The 23,263-nt window shown below is 33.5% G+C and overlaps 1 protein-coding gene across 1 annotated transcript; it reads left to right on the top strand.

Moving 5' to 3' along the window:
• Positions 1 to 948: 948 nt before the first annotated feature.
• LOC132739621 (ATP-dependent DNA helicase Q5-like) lies at positions 949 to 19,540 on the top strand. Its single transcript, XM_060727373.1, has 13 exons — positions 949 to 1,101; positions 4,698 to 5,350; positions 5,580 to 5,797; positions 6,286 to 6,451; positions 8,204 to 8,286; positions 8,902 to 9,126; positions 9,799 to 9,928; positions 10,783 to 10,890; positions 11,377 to 11,521; positions 14,086 to 14,615; positions 15,539 to 15,691; positions 16,074 to 16,149; positions 19,402 to 19,540. Exons 1-13 carry the CDS (start codon positions 1,005 to 1,007, stop codon positions 19,479 to 19,481), a joined length of 2,664 nt encoding a protein of 887 aa, XP_060583356.1. The 5' UTR covers positions 949 to 1,004; the 3' UTR covers positions 19,482 to 19,540.
• The last annotated feature ends 3,723 nt before the right edge of the window (positions 19,541 to 23,263 follow it).

Raw genomic sequence — 23,263 nt, 5'->3', positions numbered from 1 at the left:
ACATCCGCACATGTGTTCATATGGCGGTTACCATGGAACCTTCAATGTGATATGTTAGTTCTATTCACATTTTCACAGTCAATTAAATGTACATGTATTGTCAAAGAAAACTTAAAATAGAGAAAAATGGTATTCCTAAAGAATGTTCAAAACGACAAATTTTAAAAAATGCATGCTCGTATGATTTAGTCTGTTCATGGGCGTTACTGGAAAGTGCAAGTTACGGTCTACACCGCTTAACACCGGCAAAAGCAGGAATCAACATTTAAACACAAAAATGGTAAAATTTTGAATATAGTAACATCCGCAGCTAGATGTCTTCATACGGGGTCATCAGGGAACCTTCTATGTGATACTTTCGTGCCATTCCATAAAAAGTAGCTTATGTCCCCAAGTTAAAAAAAGGCGTAAAAGATTCACGACAACGTACTTTATGTCAAATGTTCTTATGAACCATGACAGTATTGAATAAATCTTGAAATCTTGACTACTTCGACCTCTAGAATATATTATTCTTAAATTTGACTTTCAATCAGATATGTTATATTTCCGATCCTTAAAGATCGTTCAGCACGACATAATTGTTGTGCTTGTGGTAACTTAGTTATTTCTATTTGGCTTTTTTCTTGTTGGGTGGTTCCAGTATTCCTCACTTGAATACTTTTGAATCACCCTTAGGATATGTGGCCTGCCTTTAAAATTTGTCTTCTGACGTATTATCTGTGATATGCAGGCTTCATAACCCCTGAACCAGTTTGTCAGTTCTTATAGTGACAAATAGGGTGGTCATACCTTAACTGCTATTATATAACGGTTTATTTTTGAATTATGATTTAGATTTAGATTTTATTCAATACTGTCATGGTTCATAAGAACATGTTAATATTCAAGCTGTTCCATTCAGTATGGATCTTTGTACTACGCTTAAAAACTTTGTGGTATTTTCGTATTTCTATTTCGCTAAAATTAGGGAACCGGCCTAAGGAAAAAAATCGTCAGCAAAAATGGAATTGGAACTGAAAAATACACTATTAAATGTTTTTGGACACGAAAAGTTTAGATCAGACATTCAGAAAAATGCTATTTTGACAATATCTGAAGGTAGACTCCTTGATATTACAAATGATAAGAGAGAAATTTTTGCTTAGTGTGTACCTAAGTTTCATGCTTTCGCTTAGACGAATTCGGATACGAGACGTGTGCCGTGTGGTTGTAGTTATTTCTGTTATATAAGACCACTTATATCAAATGATAACTGTGCAGTTGAATTTATTTATTATGTTGATATAAATTTAAAGTTTGTTTAGGCCAGATAAGTTCAAGTTTTAAAAAGAGAAGACAGTTAAATCTGAACAATTTTATTATCAAATGCAGTATAGATAAGAAAACTCAGGGTTCTCGGGGACGCTTATTTCGGCGTCCCGGTACGCATGTTTATTACAGCTGGACGCAAATATTTCAGAGCAAGGATTCCACGTACGCTTAATTTTGCCTGGGGACGCGTATACATTACCGATTGTTTACAGCCACAAATACACAAATGCGTCAGCGCGTGTCAGTCTATAGGTAGGCGGTCCTATGCAAATCGACCCGTGAAGCGATTAGCCAATCAGCGATAACGCTTCCGATCATTATCACGCAATAGTGATACACGCACTGTACAGTACATGTAATTACCAGATATAACACGAGGTGATAATTTTATCTTTGATCAACAGTTGATTGGAAATTAGCAAATTTTACCGACAAAAGGATAAAATTATCGACTATTTACGCCGCAAGACTGTTTTTCTCAAATAACAAATGAGTGTAATTTTGAATGATTGTCGAATATTTTCGGCATTTTCTAGGCACAATTTTGCTTTAGTTTAATTCTTGCAAAAACTTTCTATAAGAGTATTAAGAATTTAAGATATTGTGCCGAAATGCCAGGTACACATACGCTTTTCTTTGATATTTAGATACTATCCGAAAATTGATCCCGAACATCGACGATTTCACGTTCGCCAGAAACCCTTAAATTTCGCAAAAATTCTCGGTTTCAAAGCCAAACATGCGAATAAATTGTTCCTTTATTATTTAATCAACATTAAATCTTTAAATATCGATCTTCAATTTGCCCCCTTTTGAAGATATTTGCTAAAATAATTGTCGATCGGATGTGTCTCTTACACACTGTGTGAAGCTGTACACGATTTTCTTATTCATTCCGCTAAACGCTGCCTATATACATTTACGTTTTTTTTTTACAAATACAAACTTTTTTCTTTAGAGTGGACTTTTTTAACCAGAATAAAATTTGTTTTGGTTTAAAAGTGAAAAAAAAAAAAAACGATTTCCATGTGTTGATGCATTATAATGAAATAATTTCATAATAAATATTAACAACAAAACAATAATTATACTATGTAGTTCAAAGTTTCTTTTGAATAACTATAAACTTTGTAAGTCTCTTGAAGAGTCAAAATATCAGCAATGCTATTGTGAGCATTGAATGACTAATCTATAAACATATTAATTGCGACGCGCTTTTGGACTCCAACTTTTTTAGGGTTGGGAGTCCATGGACTCCATGTTTTAAAGTCCTAGTGAGAACCCTGAAACTGTACATGAAAGATAATTTTTCATCAATTTAAAATTGATTTCCTTTTATTAAATTATAAAACTGAGGAATGAAATCACAGATATCATCACAATTCTATTCCAAAAATCTTTACCCTCTGGTACAATTCCCTCTGACTGGACCAAAGCCTATGTTTGCCCTATTTACAAAAAAGGTGACAGCACAGATCCAGCCAACTATCGACCGATTTCATTAACATGTATCCTTTGCAAAATGCTCGAACACATTGTCGCCTCACATCTCTCTTCACACTTCAGTAATCACAACATTCTCTTCGACCTTCAACATGGCTTTAGGGAGAAACGCTCATGTGAAACACAGCTTATTGAACTAACAGACTCTCTTGTCAACAACATCTCAGCAGGGAAACAAACAGATCTTATTCTCCTTGACTTTAGCAGAGCCTTTGATAAAGTAAATCATCGTAAACTTCTTCTTACCCTTCAAGAAAACGGTGTCTCCACACAAATTCTCAATTGGACATGTTCCTTCCTGATAGGTCGGAGCCAAACTGTTGTACTGGAAGATGAACACTCTACAGAAGTCCCTGTAAACTCTGGTGTCCCCCAAGGCTCCGTCCTCGGCCCACTCTGCTTTCTGATCTACATTAATGAACTTCCATCTTCTGTCTCCAAGTCTCAAATTCGCCTCTTTACTGAAGACACTGTGGTTTACATTACCATAAACTCGTCCTCAAAATGTCAAGTCCTTCACATCACTAAAAACAAAAAAGTCATCAACAACAAGTACTTCCTTCATGGCCAAGCTTTAACATCAGTTCCTAGCTCAAAATACCTTGGCCTTGACTTGTCAAAAGACCTAAACTACAACACACATATCTCAAGAATTACATCAAATGCAAACAAAACCCTAGGATTCATAAAACGAAATATCAATACAAAAAATGAAAAAGTAAAACAAGTAGCTTATAAATACCTAGTAAGACCCCAGTTAGAATACGCATCAACTGTTTGGAGCCCCTACACACAATCAAACATCCAAAAAATAGAGATGGTCCAAAGACGAGCGATACGCTGGGTAAAACAGGATTACTCCCCTTTGTCATCAGTTACAGCCATGCAGAAAGATCTTGGCTGGCGTTCTCTCGAGCATCGCAGACTAGACTTTAGACTTATTATGTTTTTTAAAATTTACCATAATCTAGTAGCCATTAGCCTTCCCACCTACATTAAAACTCCATATGCATCCCCTCTCTCTAAGGAAAATACAGGTTACATCAGACTACCATAAGTTCTCCTTCTTCCCCCACTGTATCACACTACAACCAGCTCTCAAGGAACATTGTCACCCTGCCTGATCTAGATCAATACAAACAGGCAGTGGTTAAGATACAGTATTAGTTGACTTGTTGTGTTTTTTCTTTTAAATCTTTCTTTCACCCTTACTAATAAAAATATTTTAACAATGACTAGAAGTTTTCAATGTCTCTCACTGTCCTGATCATGTTCATTTTCAGGTTTTTACTTTCTCTCACACCTTTTACTAACACACCCGACGTGCACAATTTCCTGCCTATAACACTCACAAGAGGGGTTGGCAGTACTCAGAGATAGATAGATAAAACTTATTAATGATACTTATGTTTGTGTTATTAACAAATAATTTTACATACATTCAGACTATTAAATTGATTGTTTTTTGTCGAATAATGCACAAGAATTAATTGGAAAAATGGTATTTACACCTTTTTTTTTAAAAAAAACATCTTTTTTTATGAAAAAAAAAAGTTTAAATCTATGTATGCTATTCCTGTTAGGTTTTGTAACAGGTCTGATCCAAAACTTTAATGCTGCATCAAATTAAAAACAAAAATGTTAAAAAGCAGCTTAATAAAGTTTTGGAAGCCAGAACTAATTTTAGCAGAGACATATAATAAGATATAAAGTGTCTCTGATTTTAGCTAGTAAATGAAGAATCATTATATGTCTAACCAAAGTCAAACTTGTCACTGATATGATGAATGTCCTTGTACTTTCCACCAAATCATAAGATAAAAATAATTGAAATTTAAAATTTGCAGTAATAACAATCTTTAAAAGAAATTTATTTTCAGGTAAACAAGATGTATTTGTGTGTATGCCAACAGGGGCAGGTAAATCACTATGTTATCAGCTTCCTGCAGTTATTGCCCCTGGAATCACATTTGTTGTCTCCCCACTCATTGCATTGATGCAAGATCAGCTTGAACATTTAGACAAAATTGGTGTGAAATCAGAAACGCTGAATTCTAAAATGACAGTGGATGAACGCAAGAGAGTTTTATCAGATTTGGAGAAAGAAAAACCTAAAACAAAAATGTTGTATATCACACCAGAACAAGCTGATACTGATAACTTTAAACAACTCACTGAAAGTCTTATGAAAAGAAAATTAGTGAAATATTTTGTGATTGATGAAGCTCATTGTGTGTCTCAGTGGGGTCATGACTTTCGACCTACTTATCTGAGACTCGGTTATTTCCGTTCAAAATACTTGAAAGGTATACCCTGCATAGCACTGACAGCAACGGCACCAAATCAAGTGACAGATGATATTATAAAACAACTGAGATTGAAAGAACCCATTGCAAGGTTCAAACAGAATGTTTTTCGTCCAAATTTATTTTATGATGTTAAAATGAAGGACACAATAGGCGATGTGTATGAAGATTTGAAACTGTTTGCCCTCAAGGCTCTTGGTGGAGCAGCTGAACCAGGGGAGGATTGGGTAAGTTTAAATAATTAATTTACATGAAAGTATCACAAAACCTGTAAGATATTATGTGTCTTTGTAAGAATAAAAACAAATAGTGAAAATAAAATCAAAATACAATGTATGTGCCAACTGATAATTATTGTTCATAAGTATATATGAAAGTGATTCTTCTAACCAACATTCCTGGGTTATGAAATATAGATGACAATGCAAAATAACTGTATTTTCTATATGATCTCAGAATGACTATGGTTGTGGTATAGTGTACTCAAGGACAAGAGATGGATGTGAGGAGGTGTCTCACCATCTGACAAGGAAAGGGATACCAGCCAAACCTTACCATGCCAGGCTTAAGAACAATTTGAGGGAGGAAAATCAAACAGAATGGATGCAAGGGAAATTTCCAGTTATTGTTGCTACCATAAGTTTTGGAATGGGTGTTGACAAAGCTAATGTCAGGTATATATGTACATGCAATTTCATTATTTATGTGGCAAGATAATGACTATTTTAAACTTAAAAGCCTGTGTTTATCTGTTTCATATTTTGTAATTAACAATATTTGTATATTTACATAAATTTTCTGTATACTTTTTCCCATTTTTCACAGAATTGTAAAAGGTGGTCTTTTCTTTGCAATTAGACCACTTTTTGGATAAGGTGAATGGCCTTTATATACAGGTTGTCCTATATCTGAATTGTGATATACAGTACATATGGATATATTACATGTCTCTAGATTTAGGTAAGTTTTGTTTACATTTGGTTTAATCAGGATGTTTTGCTATGTATTTAGAACTGAATTTTTTTGAAAATAACATTCTAATGCAATTCTCATAGAAATGTCGTAAAATTTTGACATTTGAAAAGAAAAAAAACAAGGAATTTCCTCTTTTTACATCAGATGATAAGGTTTCATTTTATTGGAAGTAATTGTATCTCATTAGATTTGTTGCTCACTGGAATATACCAAAGTCAATGGCGGGATATTACCAGGAGTCTGGTCGTGCTGGTAGAGATGGGAAGAGATCATACTGTCGACTGTACTATTCTAGAGAGGACAGGAATACCGTTGCTTTCTTGATCAATAAGGAAGCAAAGAGATACAAAAAGGTGAGTTTAATAATGAGATTTGCCCTTAAGTTATGGAGACACAGTGAAACAATATACAGTGTATCTTATTATGGTTACATAGTAAAACCATACCTATCATGGTAAGGTTGTAAAACTATACCATTTTATCATGGTTAGGTTTAAAACGATACCATCTTATCATGGTTAGGTTTCGAAACCATACCAGCTTATCATGGTTAGGTTTTAAAACCAAACAGTTTTATCGTGATTAGGTTGTAAAACAATACCATTTTACCATATTAAAGAAATTGGTGAGCTTTTTATAAAAAAACGTGTTTTTAGCTCACCTGTCACAAAGTGACAGGGTGAGCTTTTGTGATCGCTTTTCGTCCGGCGTCCGTCTATTGTCCGTTCGTCCGTCGTCCGTAAACTTTTACTTTAAATGACATCTCCTCATAAACCACTAAGCCAATTTCGTCCAAACTTCACAGGAATGTTCCTTTGGTGGTCACCTTTGAAAATTGTTCAAAGAATTTAATTCCATGCAGAACTCTGGTTGCCATGGCAACCAAAAGAAAAAACTTTAAATATCTTTTTCTAAAAAACCCAAAGAGCTATAGAGCTTAGATATTTGGCGTGAAACATCTTCTAGTGAGTGTCTATCAAGTTTGTTCAAATAAAAGCCCTGGGGTCAAAATTGGCCCCGCCCCAGGGGGTCATTGATTTCCCCTATATGCATATAGTAAAAACTTAAAAAAACTTCTTTTAAAGAACCGAAAGAGCTAGAGCTAAGATATTTAGCATGAAACATGTTCTAATGGATGTCTACCAAGTTTGTTCAAATAAAGGCCATGGGGTCAAAATTGGCCCCGCCCCGGGGGTCATTGATTTTCCTTATATGCATATACATGTAGTAAAAACTTAAAAAAACTTCTTTTAAAAAACCTAAAGAGCTAGAGCTAAGATATTTAGCATGAAACATGTTCTAATGGATGTCTACCAAGTTTGTTCAAATAAAAGCCCTGGGGTCAAAATTGGCCCCGCCTTGGGGGTCATTGATTTTCCTTATTTACGTAAAGCAAAAACTTAAAAAATCTTCTTTTTTTTTTAAACCAAATAGCTAAGGTCTAGATACTAAGCATGAAACATCTTCTAGTGAGTGTTACCAAGTTTGTTCAAATAAAAGCCCTGGGGTCAAAATTGGCCCACCCCGGGGGTCATTCATTTTCCTTATATGTGTATAACAAAAACTTAAAAAATCTTCTTTGAAAAATCTCAAATAGCTAGAGTTTAGATATTAAGCACGAAGCATTTTCTAGTAAGTGTCTACAAAGTTTGTTCAAATAAAAGCCCTTGGGTCAAAATTGGCCCACCCCGGGGGACATTGATTTTTCTTATATGTGTATAGCAAAAACTAAAAAATCTTCTTTGAAAAAACCCGAATAGCTAGAGTTAAGATACATGTATTAAGCATGAAACATTTGCTAGTAAGTGTCTACAATTATTGTTCAAATAAAAGCCCTGGGGTCAAAACTGGCCCTGCCCCAGGTGTGTCATTGTTTTTAACTATATGTGTAAAAAAAAACTTGAAAAAATCTTCTTTTAAAAAACCCAACGAGCTAGACCTTAGATGTTTAGCATGAAACATCTTCTAATGGGTGTCTACCAAGTTTGTTCAAATAAAAGTCCTGGGGTTTAAACTGGCCCCGCTCCGGGGGCCTATATACAGGTGAGCGACTTCAGGGCCATCATGGCCCTCTTGTTAAAATAATGTTTTACTTTGTTTTTCAGAAAGATAAAGAGACAGTTCGTCTGCAGTTGAAAGCTGCCAACAAGAATTTTGAACATATGATAAGTTACAGTGAAGAGGTCAGGTAATAATCCATAAAGTTTAGTTTAGCCACAACTAAATATCTTAAAAAAGACGTGTCCATCTTTTAATCTGGACAGAACCACTCATCATTTTAATCATGGGTGCAATGGATTTCCCTCAGCAGGCAAAGGGTTAGTAGTGTCTTTAGGAGTAATCACTTCAAACATTTGCCACAGTTACATATCAGATGTGCTTTTGAAATTCGCTGGAGTTTATAAATTTTTCTAATTCATCGCAAGTCTCTGTGAATCCCTAGAACTTTCCTGAAATTTAGTTTTAACATATTTTATTCCTTTCAATTTTTACAAGATGTACAATGCAAATATATAGAAAAAGAAATACATTTTGAAAGAAAAAGGATTGGACCACAAGTGCAAATAACATTAGTAATTCGATCCGTCCCTATTTAACTTATTAGTGCTTATTTTTAGAGGAAGGCAACCTTAATCTTCTCTTTTAATTATGAAAGTTTGGAAGCAAGCAAGCTGTGTTTTGGTGGAATTTAAAATGTTACAAAATACACAAAAAAGCAACACTAAATAAAATGATATACTCAGTTTTATTAGTATTACTAAAAAATGTATTATATTAACACAAAACCTGATTGTTATTGTAGATGTCGTCACTGGAGTATTAGTCAGTTCTTCGGTGACGAAAAACCAGACTGCAACAAGTCGTGTGACGCTTGCAAGGACCCGAAGAGTGCCGAGAAGAACCTGGCGGAGCTGCAGCGTGGTCTGTTTGCCTCGGTGAACAAGACAAAAGGTTCTGGTACAATGTACTTTGTTGATGAAGATGTATCAGGAGACATGTATGGAGGTGGCAGAAAAGGTGCTAAAATGTAAGTACATGTACATGATTTGACCCTAGACCTTCCAGAACTGAAAGTAATTACCCTTTGGCACAATTATAGAGCCATGCCTGTTATAGCATTTTAGCAGTGTGACTACATCTCTATACTGTTGATAGCTTAATTTTTGTAGTTTGAATATTGAAACAACTTAAACTTAATGTGGACTGATTAAAGTGACATTATGCCCATTCAAAGGTATATAGTGAGTGAACAGGTGATAGTGAAAATAAGTTTATATTTTGCCATAAATTCTTTAATTCAATAATTTACTTTGCATAGACAATAAATAACTCAATTGGCCTAAGGAAATTTCTATACAATAATAACCATCAGAATCTTCCTATAACATTCTATGTATTAAAAGAGTTGGGCAGTCTTTTTATATTTTACTAATTTTAGGCAGTCAATTCAGCTTAACTTGACTATGAAAATATGAGCATAATGTCACTTTAATTAATAAAAAGCTGGGCAATTCCATTCATGTTTGGAGTAAATTAAACGATGTGTCAAAGGATAAAATTCTCATTTTGATATAATACATGTACATGTATGTTGTTATATGAATCTAAGTGTATGATCTTTTAAATAAAATAAAAATGAACATTATAAATTTTTATAATAATTTATACTACATTGAATATTTATATATTTGGTTACTAGGGATACAGATTCCTATGACAACCAGTATGAAAGTGATGATGATCTTGATGATTCTGAGGATGCAAAAGAAAGGAGAGATAGAAAAGAGAGGACCAATTTTATCAAAAATCAGTTCAAGAAAAGGAAAGGGGTATGACAATTTACTTATTTGTAAATAAAGAAAATTAAAATGGGTTAATATTAACAATCTAGGTCCATGTAGGGTTATATTATTTATTTTATTCTAGTACAGTTGTATAAGTGTTTTACATTTATTAAGTTATATAAATCAAATCAAGTCAAATATTTTGATACATAACATTCCAACATTTGGGACAGAAAATCAATTTACTTGGACCAAGCATAACACACACTTAACACAATGTGCATAGTTCAACAGCCAGGTTTGTAAAGGGTAAAAAAAACTCTTCTTTTTCTACTGTGGCAAGTAATTTAGCTGCCTTTCAGACTGCCTTGTTTGTATTACAAAGAAGACAATAATATTGTATTCCTGGTTTCCAGATGTGAAGTTTTATTTTATGGCTTTATTTATTTTATGTTAGAAATATAAAATGCTCAAATTTGCTATTTAAAAATACAGATAATTGATATACAGTGTCTTTTTACATGTAAAATAAACATCTTTTGAGTACACACAGAAGTTTTAAATTCTACACATTGTATGTAAACACAAAATGGATATATAGTGTCATTAAAAAATGGCAGTTTTTTTGAAAATACCAAATTTACTTGACCAGTTATAGGGAATGCAGCTTCCGAGACAGTTTGTACATTCTCTTATTCAAATTAGATATATTCAGCAAGACTTTCCTAGACTGCACTTACGGGTAAGATAATTACCCAAAGATAAACAAAGTATATCTGTAACAATTAGCCATTACAGTGATACTTTGTATACAGTTATAATTGATAAAATTGTACAGAGGTTATGCTTGGTAATTCTTAATCGACACCAATTTTTGGTTAAACTGTAAATTATTTCAGGATGTTGAGAGCTGCAGCAGCAAATCAGAGAGTAATTTTGTACCTCCTAGTGAAGATTGCCCTCTTAGAGATGCTGCTAGTCAAAAAATACCTAAACTTACAGTAGCTGTAAGTAAGAACAAGTTTTATACGATCTTGAAGCATAATGTATCAGTCAATTATATCCCCAGCCTCAGGGGAGTGCAATGGATGGAGGGGAATATGAGCAAAGTTTATCCATCTTGTTCCACTTGTCCTTGCTCTGGTTGGTAAATGCAGTGGTTCTGTTTTTGCTACCCAAACTAGTTTGAAATATGTCTATCCAGAAGTGTCGTAGAAGTGACTGAGAACTTTACTAACAAGCTGTCTATGACGAGACAACAGGAGTTTAAAGCCAAAAATTGAAAGCACATACTTTTCCTTGTGGGAGAGAGCCTTTACAATATACTGCTCAATATAAGAAGCTTGATCTTTATTCTATGAAATTAAAACTTGAAAGTTTCAATCTTGACATTACATTTGTGAACAACTTGTTAAAAGTTTTGAAGCGTTTGATTTTTTTGTCCTTCAATTTTAAAGATGAATCATACTGTATTCTGGTGTATCTATTTTCAGCAAAGAGAGCACTGTATGTCACTGTTAGAGAAAAGTTTAATAGATAATTATGTTCAGTATTACAAAGACATTCCTGCTAAAATGGCTGCCAAGGATTATGAGCCAAGATGCTGTGCAATTGATCTGGAATATGAGATTTTCAGAGGTAAAATGATTCAATATTTCTTTATTGCTTGCTTGTCATTGGTTGTTGAATAGCTAGTTGAAAGAATGGGTAGCTAATTCATAGGTTTTTTCATTTGAAGCTTATGAAACTATGTGTTCAGTTTCAATATTTAATACTGTATAAGTGGTTAATTTTGCGACATGGAAATATTTGCCATTGTTGAAATTGGAAATTATTTCCAGATATTTGATGGCAAAAAAATTATTTCTTTTTAAAACTTTCTTCTATCATTTCAAAACACATTTTCATACAGCATCTTATATGAATAAGTTTGACTGTTCAAATACTGAGATTTATTTTTCTCATTGTTTGTTTGTTTACGTTTGGTCTAAACAAATCATTTATGTTTTAATGAAACAATGTATGTGTTATTAACATAATAAGTTATTCATATAACACAAGAATGTTTTATAACATGACAAAGAAATGTAATGTAATGCAATGTAACCCGTTTTAAAGTGTTGAAAAGATTAAATATTCAAAATACACGTACCAACCACCATATTAAATACTTAGAGAGATGTATTAACACAAAAACAATCCCGAAATCTCTACGAGTCAACCCTTAACACCCCAAAGTACCGTCATCAACTCATTTTTACAAATAGGGAATGGGGAAGAAGCTCACATTACTTTCCCGGTCTATAATTTATGCTCAATTTTTATTAAGTATTGGGAAGGGGAAAAAGAGAAATAATCATAAAAAGAAAATGGAAACTGTCAACACAGATTTAAATCAAATCACATCACAAGACCCAAATTTATCTCATCACCGACATTATAGCAAAGATTACGCTCTAATGTTTGGAAAAAGAACTTAATAACAAGAAAAAAAGGTCCAGACAATGATTTCACGCACATAACTCTTGGAAAAATATCATAAAAGTAAAATATTTATCTAAACTGTAAAACCTTGCAGAAAATGTAAATAATTGGGCCTCATTTTCGAGAGGATTTGGATTCCTCCTCCATGGCCTTAATAGTAATTTACCCTGGTATTTCGTACACTAATTAACACTTCTTTGTAAAGACAAACAACTATTTAATAAGTTTACGGATACTTTAAAATAATAAAAAGCTCTTCTAAACCCAATTATACTTGAGATGGAAAAGAACAACAGCTAAAATCATACCAGAATTTAAGTTACACATGTAGCATTTATTACAAAATTGCATAATTAAAACATCCACAGGAAATCTCAATTAACGTCTACAATATTTATGCATTAACAATGAGAATTCTAGTTTTCGTTAATAACTGAAACAACTAATTTCTTCCTCAGTAACTATAAATCAACTTAAGACTTTACAGAGGTTAAACTTACATTTAAATGCAAAACAAACATTTTTGGTGAATATTAACCACTTAAACCATGCTGGTAAAAAATGGTCATTGACTAGATATGATCGGAGTTATCCAATACTTAAAAATTTTATTGGAAAAATAACTTGGCACTTTTTCCCCCAAAAAACTTGGCACTTATAGCCCAAATAAACTCATTTATATGTCTATTTATAAAGTAACATTACGCACCATTCGTTTAACACATTTTTAGTACTTCAGTAATCATTTTTCTTTGAAATGTATCCTGATGAAGGTCTTGAAAGACCGAAACCGGTAGATCCTAGAATAAACCAGTTATAAACCATCCTGATGTTTGATGTGTATTCTCTCCTTCCTTTGATTTACTTGTGTATATGACAAAGAAATGTTTGATCAGGTCATAAATCAAACTAACAATGTATCTTTCAAACAATTATATAAATAATAAAGCTATTGAACAACTGACATAACAGCATATTCTTAACATGTACCTGCTTTATTAATGATATCACAAAAACAGTTTAAAATTCAAGAAATCATATTTTTCGCAAATTTTTCCGCATGCAAAAAGTCCACTTTTTTACATTCGCAAAATTTTTGTGACACATAGATATCCACTTATACAGTATATATGAATGCATAATGGATAAACCTACATTTTATCCAACAAACCAAATTTCCAGAGTAAATGTATACAGTGTTTTCTTATACATGATACGCTTAAACATCATGATAACCTCAGATCAATGAATTGCGGAGTCAGTTTAGCACTCGCATTAAGTAGAGATCTGTTTTTACATTCTTGAATATCTATGATAAAAGAATGTTGTTGTTGTTAGAAAACTGAAGTCTGAAAGTCAACATCAGACAGTGTGGTCATTTGCTGGCCAATTTTAATGTTCTTCAATAGAGAAACTTAGATACTCCAGAACGAACCAGATGTGGGTTTTTCCCAAATGTGATTTCGGGATACTAACAAACATTTATAGTAACGACTTGGTATTTATATTGATAATAACTGCCACACGTTAATTACTGTACTGTATTGTGCATGGTAATGTAGCTTGAACATACAATAGTAAAAGTGTGTTTGTACCCTGGGATAAGAGATGAAGCACACAAGTTTCAGATAACATATATTGTTGTCATTTACAATATATAATCATTTAGAATATTGCTTGATGTTTAAATCATTTGATGAATTTTTTTTTTTTTTCAGCTAATAGATTACACAACATTTATAAAGCGTCAGTGATGAGATCAGTGTCCGAGATCAAGAAATTCACTGCCATTAAAGATTTACACCCCTCCTTAGTCCCTAAATGGTCGTCTACCTCACAGTCAAGTCCCACAAATAATGACAACGATAAACATAAATCTAGTCCTTCCACTGATACAAATACTGACAATCTTACAATCTGTGATAATGAAATTGATGAGGAAAGTGCTGTTAAAACAAATGTGATAGATAGTGATAAAGATAAGACAAGTGAAACAAGTGACAGTGTCCAAAATACTGAAGAAAAGGACCCCAGTAGTGTTGTAAATGTTGGGAAAGTAGTTGTTCCAGTCGAAGAGAAACCAGTTAGACCTAAAATAGTGTATTTCTTTGAAAGAGGTGATTCTTTGAAACAAGAATTAGGTGAAGAAAATGTAAATGGAAAGGAAGATGACATTGTAGAAAGTTCTGATAAAATAGACAGTATATCTAGTTCTAAGCATGGAGTGAAAAGACCCCATGATGGAAAGGTAAGAATTAAAAAATTGATTCTATGAATTGTTTCAAGTGCATTTTATTATGTGCCCGAATATATTTCGATGTTTTATTGTTATGCACCATGTAGTCCACCTGTTGACAATTTTGTATTCAGCCTGTATCTTTTGAACCAATGGAAGACAATTAAAACTACTTGGCAGAAATGTTAACCATAATGAATTGATGTGCAGAGGGCAGGATTGACCTCCTAAGGTCAAGATCACACATACAGGGCTTCCTTTAAGTTCCAAAATTTGGAAGTTAAAGAGTGCAAAATGTCTGACATTGGAAGTCACATTACATATAAAATAGATAAAGAAGAAAAAGCATAATATTTGGGAAGTCACAGATCAAAATCAGGAGTAAAAGACTCCCAAACTTCCACTCATGGAAGCCCTGCACACATAGTCATTTTGAATCCAATTCAAAATTTTGTGTCCACTGTAACATTTAAGTCTTATTTAGTGTAGCTACAATGTGTCATATATTGCAAGCTGACACAATTTTACTTGTATAATCTTTTGCAATCACAAGAAGTAGATGTGTTTCTACACACTTTTATGATAGAATATTAAAGTAATTATGTAGTAGTAATACTAAATAGTTATATAATATGGTATAACTCTATAATTGTATGTTATATGGAAATATGTGTTTGTTTTACATGTAAAGATAAGAAATTTGTTTCACAAAATGAACCATAGAAGATGCAATATTTTAATGATTAATGTAGCTGCTTGCATTCAAAAGAAACTTAATTTCATTTCACATTTTATTGAATGTACAAAATTATGAAATAAATGAATGTGATACAATATGATAGCTAATTCACATGCAACTCTATCATGATTTGATATGATCGTAATTTGACATGATGATATTGTATATAAGATGTGATGGTTAAATTATTATATAGAATGACAGACATTTGAAACAAAGGAAGGTAGAGAACACAACTAAACCATCATCTAGTGGTGATGGCAGTAATGGAGCCAGATTGAAGGAATGTGCTGATATGGTCGTAAAATATCTCACACCTCATTTTAAAGCTGGACAAATAGCTTCCAAGGTGCATTTCTATAATTTGGGTAGTGTAGTTTTAGAAGTAAAATATAAGATTCATCATAAATTGTTTGATAATTAAGGAAAGGATTTTTTAAATAGAAACTGTTCAGATATAAAACATGAAACAAAGTTTGTTAATTATAGTAAAGTTGTCTGTTAAAATGTAAATTGATTTTAAGTGAATTATATCTTGTGATAATATGTATGTAAAGATATGATTTTTGAGGCATTTAAACATGATTGTTTTCTCATTTTAGAAAAGTTTGTATATATTATTAAAGTCTGCAAGTTGTTTAAAATAAAAGATTGTGAATAAGAGATTATTAGTTGATAATATTATATTGATTCATTTGAAAATACATTACGACTGTTTCCATATTATAAAGGAATTATTTAAGAAGACTGCCAAATTGCTATCACATAAAGTTGTGGAGAAAACTAAAGACAAGTCGAAAGAAAAAGGTAAATTTTCTGCCGATTTTCATGTATGTGCAATTCTTTTGTGTTGAATATATTGGTAAAGTATTATTTTAACGTAACTTAAAAATGAAATTTAGTTTGACCTATTTCAGATAATGAAATACCCACATTAATGTGCTCAAAAGAGGAACACCAGGTATTTGTGGAGTTAAATGACAAAGCAATTTAAAATTGTTATGAATGAAAATATAAAAAAAAGAATAAAAGTTTACATGAATGAATGTGAATTACTGGTCCATTATTTAAACATCTTTTGTTACAAGTCACTTGTCCCTTACTGTTGTTAACTAATATCCTGTCTTGATGAAAGCTATTCAGTTATATCACATGTATTATGGGTTCAGGTCTTTTATAAGAGGCAGTTGAAATTTTCTTTAAAGTCATTCTGATTCCCCATAAAATCCAAACTTACACCAGGTTTTTTCTTTCCCAAATTAGCATTTTTAGTGGGAATTTTTCCCAAAATGAAGGGGCTAAGGCTTTTTACCAATAACATGAATAAAGAGAGAGAAACAATGATTGCCAAAGGTTCTACTCAGTATGTGCCTCAAACAATGTGAGGAAAGGTGTCTTGAGTTTTCATCCACCAGTAAAGCAGGACCACAGCCATATAACCTTAAACCATAACATACACAATGTATACTGGCATGCGAGCAGTTCCCGTACAAAAATCGTAGTTACTTAAACATTATTTTTTATTACGCTCACTCACCAAAATATGAATGTTACACATCAATATTCGGCTCGTCACACAAATCATGGAAATTCCATCATGTTCTAAATATAGAATAACCCTTAGTTATGAGGCCTCATATGGGGTACCGAAATTATCCATTATTTTGTATGAAGAGAAGTAGTTCCCGTACATAAAATTTAACCCATTATAATTATACAATTTTATTATATCGGACCTATTTTTAGCTCACCTGTCACAAAGTGACAGGGTGAGCTTTTGTGATCGCTTTTCGTCCGGCGTCCGTCCGTCCGTCGTCCGTAAACTTTTGCTTTAAATGACATCTCCTCATAAACCACTAAGCCAATTTAATCCAAACTCCACAGGAATGTTTCTTTGGTGGTCACCTTTGAAAATTGTTCAAAGAATTTAATTCCATGCAGAACTCTGGTTGCCATGGCAACCAAAAGAAAAAACTTTAAACATCTTCTTCTAAAAAACCCAAAGAGCTAGAGCTTAGATTTTTGGCATGAAACATCTTCTGGTGAGTGTCTACCAAGTTTGTTCAAATAAAAGCCCTGGGGTCAAAATTGGCCCCGCCCCAGGGGGTCATTGATTTTCCCTATATGCATATAGTAAAAACTTAAAAAATTTTCTTCTAAAAAACCCAAAGAGCTAGAGCTAAGATTTTTGGCATGAAACATGTTCTAATGGATGTCTACCAAGTTTGTTCAAATAAAAGCCCTGGGGTCAAAATTGACCCCGTCCCAGGGGGTCATTGATTTTCCCTATATGCATATAGTAAAAACTTAAAAAAATTTCTTTTAAAGAACTCAAAGAGCTATAGCTAAGATTTTGAGCATGAAACATCTTCTAATGGGTGTCTACCAAGTTTGTTCAAATAAAAGCCTTGGGGTCAAAATTGGCCCCGCCCCAGGGGGTCATTGATTTTCCCTATATGCATATAGTAAAAACTTAAAAATCTTCTTTAAAGAACCCAAAGAGCTAGAGCTAAGATATTTAGCATGAAACATGTTCTAATGGATGTCTACCAAGTTTGTTCAAATAAGAGCCCTGGGGTCAAAATTGGCCCCGCCCCAGGGGACATTGATTTTCCTTATATATGTATAGCAAAAACTTAAAAATCTTCTTTGAAAAAACCCAAATAGCTAGAGTTTAGATATTAAGCATGAAACATCTTCTAGTAAGTGTCTACAAAGTTTGTTTAAATAAAAGCCCTGGGTTCAAAATTGGCCCTACCCCGGGGGTCATTGATTTTCCTTATATGTGTATAGCAAAAACTTAAAAAATCTTCTTTGAAAAAAACCAAATAGTTAGAGTTTAGATACTAAGCATGAAACATCTTCTAGTGAGTGTCTACCAAGTTTGTTCAAATAAAAGCACTGGGGTTAAAATAGGCCCCGCCCCGGGGTCATTCCTTTTCCTTATATGTGTTATACAAAAACTTTAAAAAATCTTCTTTGAAAAAACTCAAATAGCTGGAGTTTAGATATTAAGCACGAAGCATCATCTAGTGAGTGTCTACAAAGTTTGTTCAAATAAAAGCCCTGGGGTCAAAATTGGCCCTGCCCCGGCTGACATTGATTTTCCTTATATGTGTATAGCAAAAAATTAAAAGTCTTCTTTGAAAAAACCCGAATAGCTAGTGTTTAGGTATTAAGCATGAAACATTTTCTAGTAAGTGTCTACAAAGATTGTTCAAATAAAAGCCCTTGGGTCAAAACTGGCCCTGCCCCAGGTGTGTCATTGTTTTTAACTATATGTGTAAAGAAAAAAACTTGACTAGCTAGACCTTGGATGTTAAGCATGAAATATCTTCTAATGGGTGTCTACCAAGTTTGTTCAAATAAAAGCCCTGGGGTTTAAACTGGCCCCGCTCCGGGGGCCTATATACAGGTGAGCGACTTCAGGGCCATCATGGCCCTCTTGTTTATTTATAATTGTTGAACAGACCATTTTCTAAGAGATAAATAGATGTAATTCAGGAAATAGAAAGTAGACTAAACGCGTGTATCTATTACCCGGTACCGTTACCCCCAACGCATTCACATGCGATGGCATGCTTGTATGCATGAAATTTTACGCATCAAAGCCATAAAATTATTTTATATAGTAATATTGGTCAAAATTCTGATAATTAAACAAGTTTTCATCACATTGCCTTCTTATCTGTAAGCAGGTGGTATAAGTGGAAAACCCTTTAACATGCCTCACGTGTAAGTATGTTTGCGCATGCGCGCAAGGACGGAATCCCCCAGATAAAACAAGGTCACGTTTTGACAACGCACAGGTGAAAGTGATTTAAAATGATACATTATACGTACTGCCGAACTGACACTTAGATTTTGTCTCGTTTATGTATCTGCTTGATTTGAAATTAATTTTTGAAGAATGCATGTAAAAATCAAGCGTTTAAATGAAAAATACGGGTACTGCTTCTGTACGGGAACTGCTCGCATGCCAGTATATGTTTGTTTTTGGCAATGTGTTATGAACAACAAGAATATATGTATATTTCAGTGACTATATGTATATTTCAGTGAAAGAAGTTGTGAAGGTACTGATAAAGGACTTGCTTAAAAAGCATCCAAAGATTACCTCAGAAGACATGTTGTCGTAGTGAACACATTTGCCAAAGTGAACACATTTGTCATAAAAATATCAACTTTGGAGTATACAATTAGCTCATTGATGCACCAGGTGCTTATTTTGGTGTTATTGTTTCTGTGCATCAGCAGATATCAGTTGTTTGTCTTTAATCCTTAGCCAGATCACAGCAAATAAATCTCCCCATGTGACCGATTCTGACCAAGATCTGCCAACACATCATTAGATCATGGTCTGCACTGTTTGCTTTTCAGTTAGTAGTTATTTTAAATTTTCCCAAAAATGATGAATGGTCTTGTCCAAAATAAAAGATGGACAAGTCCATTTAAGATATTTAGTGTAAAAAGGTTTAAAATGGTTTTCTATTAAAGTAGGTGAGCAATTAAGCTCTAACCGGCTTATTCAGTGTTTTTTTAGCTCACCTGTCACAAAGTGACAGGGTGAGCTTTTGTGATCGCTTTTCGTTCGGCGTCCGTCGTCCGTCCGTAAACTTTTGCTTTAAATGACATCTCCTCATAAACCACTGAGCCAATTTCATCCAAACTTCACAGGAATGTTCCTTTGGTGGCCACCTTTAAAAATTGTTCAAAGAATTTAATTCCATGCAGAACTCTGGTTGCCATGGCAACCGAAAGAAAAATCTTTAAATATCTTCTTTTAAACAACCCTAGGAGCTAGAGCTTAGATATTTGGCATGAAACATCTTCTAATGAGTGTCTACCAAGTTTGTTCAAATAAAAGCCCTGGGTCAAAATGGCCCCGCCCCAGGGGGTCATTGATTTTCCCTATATGCATATAGTAAAAACTTAAAAAATCTTCTTTTAAAGAACCCAAAGAGCTAGAGCTAAGATATTTGGCATGAAACATCTTCTAGTGAGTGTCTACCAAGTTTGTTCAAATAAAAGCCCTGGGGTCAAAATTGGCCCTGCCCCAGGGGGTCATAGATTTTTCCCTATATGCATATAGTAAAAACTTAAAAAAATCTTCTTTTAAAGAACCCAAAGAGCTAGAGCTAAGATATTTGGCATGAAACATCTTCTAGTGAGTGTCTACCAAGTTTGTTCAAATAAAAGCCCTGGGGTCAAAATTGGCCCCGCCCCGGGGGTCATTGATTTTCCCTATATGCATATAGTAAAAACTTAAAAAATCTTCTTTTAAAGAACTGTAAGAGCTAGAGCTTAGATATTTGGCATGAAGCATCTTCTAGTGAATGTCTACCAATTTTGTTCAAATAAAAGCCCTGGGGTCAAAATTGGCCCCGCCCCAGGGGGTCATTGATTTTCCCTATATGCATATAGTAAAAACTTAAAAATCTTCTTTTAAAGAACCCAAAGAGCTAGAGCTAAGATATTTAGCATGAAACATGTTCTAATGAGTGTCTACCAAGTTTGTTCAAATAAAAGCCCTGAGGTCAAAATTGGCCCTGCCCCAGGGGGTCATAGATTTTCCCTATATGCATATAGTAAAAACTTAAAAAATCTTCTTTTAAAGAACCCAAAGAGCTAGAGCTAAGATATTTGGCATGAAACATCTTCTAGTGAGTGTCTACCAAGTATGTTCAAATAAAAGCCCTGGGGTCAAAACTGGCCCCGCCCCGGGGGTCTTTGATTTTCCTTATATGTGTATAGCAAAAACTTAAAAATCTTCTTTGCAAAAAACCCAAATAGCTAGAGTTTAGATATTAAGCATGAAACATCTTTAAGTAAATATCTACAAAGTTTGTTCAAATAAAAGCCCGGGGGTCAAAACTGGCGCTGCCCCAGGGGTGTCATTGTTTTTATGTGTATATATATATATATATATAAAGTAAAAACTTAAAAAACCTTCTATGAATTGACAAAGGGTAGAGGTTAGATATTTGGCATGAAACATTGTGTAGTGGAACTCTGCCAAGATTGTTCAAATTATAGCCCTAGGGTCAAAATTGGCCCTGTCATAGGTTTTCTTTATATGAATATTAAGTTAAAACTGTTCCCATCCACAAACTTTAACCTTGATCATTACTTTAAAGTTTTTGGTGTATTGTCTTAAAACATCAACTTTTTACCTACACAAAAAATTAACCCTGTTTTGTGTATTGTTAAGGCCTAGTAACTTTTCTTTTGTATATCACTTGCATTTAGTACTCAGGTGAGGGCATTGGGGCCAATGGCCCCCTTGTTGTTAGTATTCACTATTTTGTTTTATGAGGACATGGCTACATGCTTAAAATTTTGCTTGTTTGTTCTATGGTGGAATGTAAAATAAGTAAAAAAAAAGAATCAAGATATTGAATTTGTTCTCCTTTATGTGCCATTAAACTCTTTTTTTTCTGTAAAACAATTTCCACATCTAATGTTTTCTTGTGTAATATTTAGTTATATCTTCTGGGAATTCACAAAAATTGACTTTCTATTATAATTGATAAGGAAAGAATACACCCACTTTGCGTGTGAGAATTTCCTCTGGCAATTTTTTCTTGATGAGAGAGAGTTGTTTTTGATGTTTATTAAATACAGAAATTCCCTATTGTATTGCTAGAGAAACTTGTTAACATTGATTTATGTTTTAAGTTTGTGTCCTGAATTTATCATCAGATAGAAATTAAGAAATTGACGCATTAGTGCAATAACTGGTTAACTCTTATTTAATTTAGAAGGATTTAATTCTTTACTGCACTAAGGCGATGAAATTACTCTCAGCAGGTCTGATTCATTGATAAATGAATCATCTTGAAGTATTTCTGGGGGAAAATGAGACAATTATGTGTTCTCCTGCACTTATATCTTAAAAAACACCTCCCCCTTTTACTTCAAATTATGCTTATTTATTTTTTACTATTTGTTTCTAACAGGATTTATTTCAGACTTAAAGTGATAGTTCCCTATCATCAGGTGCAATACAATAACACCATTGTATGGTCAATACATTTCTACAAAATTTGATACCAAATTTGCCAGTATTTTGCTCTTGTATGTATACAGAATTTTATGAAGTCAAGTGCACGCATTCTTTTGCAACTGAGTATAGTTCAGTAAATTACGATGGGTTCAGAAAATTACTTTACTTTTCTTAAGTATTTCATGTAAAAATGTAACTGGGATGATTTTATGGTATTTTATTTTGACTGTAATGTCCAGTTATTACAGGTGCTTATTTTCTCCCTACATGATAGTCTTTTGACAATGTAATTTCTGGCATGAAAGTGATATATAAATTTGTCATATTTTATTGTTTATGTTGCACATTTATGTTTTGTTGGAATTGAAATAAAAGTGATGCATCATGATAAAATCTATTCATTTGTGTAATCCCTATTTGTGCCGGTATCTATCTGCATTGTTTGGTATAACATTTGACAAACAATCATACACACTGGTGGTTTAGAAACATGTATGTATTCTATATTTAATGAGAATCCATCAGCCTGTGAAAGGCACATAGCAGCTTTCGCTGTCTAGTACGGACCACGGACATATCACCAATCATGCCTTTAAAGTGTTAATTTTGAAGCACAAAGTGGGTGAATTTACCTCCATGCAATTTCCACGGAGTATAGGCCAAAGATATGAATTTTGAACCAAAATATAGGTCATTATACAATGGCCGATGAGAACCTAAATGTATATGGTAAGAGGTGGTCCTGAAAAGAGCTGTTGGAACCAAGCAAAGAGCCTGTCTTTGAAGCCGTCGCTGCTAGGGGATGACGCATGTACTGCTCGTATTATACTGTATATTCATAACATTAAAAATAATCAATCATCGGAACTGTAGCAATGAATTATTTGAATAAAACATAAGCTGCAACTTCTTAGG

Source organism: Ruditapes philippinarum, unplaced genomic scaffold, assembly GCF_026571515.1.
Source record: "Ruditapes philippinarum isolate M1 unplaced genomic scaffold, ASM2657151v2 ctg948_1_1_1_1, whole genome shotgun sequence".
Classification (NCBI taxonomy): Eukaryota; Metazoa; Mollusca; class Bivalvia; order Venerida; family Veneridae; genus Ruditapes; species Ruditapes philippinarum.
This window is presented reverse-complemented; position numbering and strand designations above follow the sequence as displayed.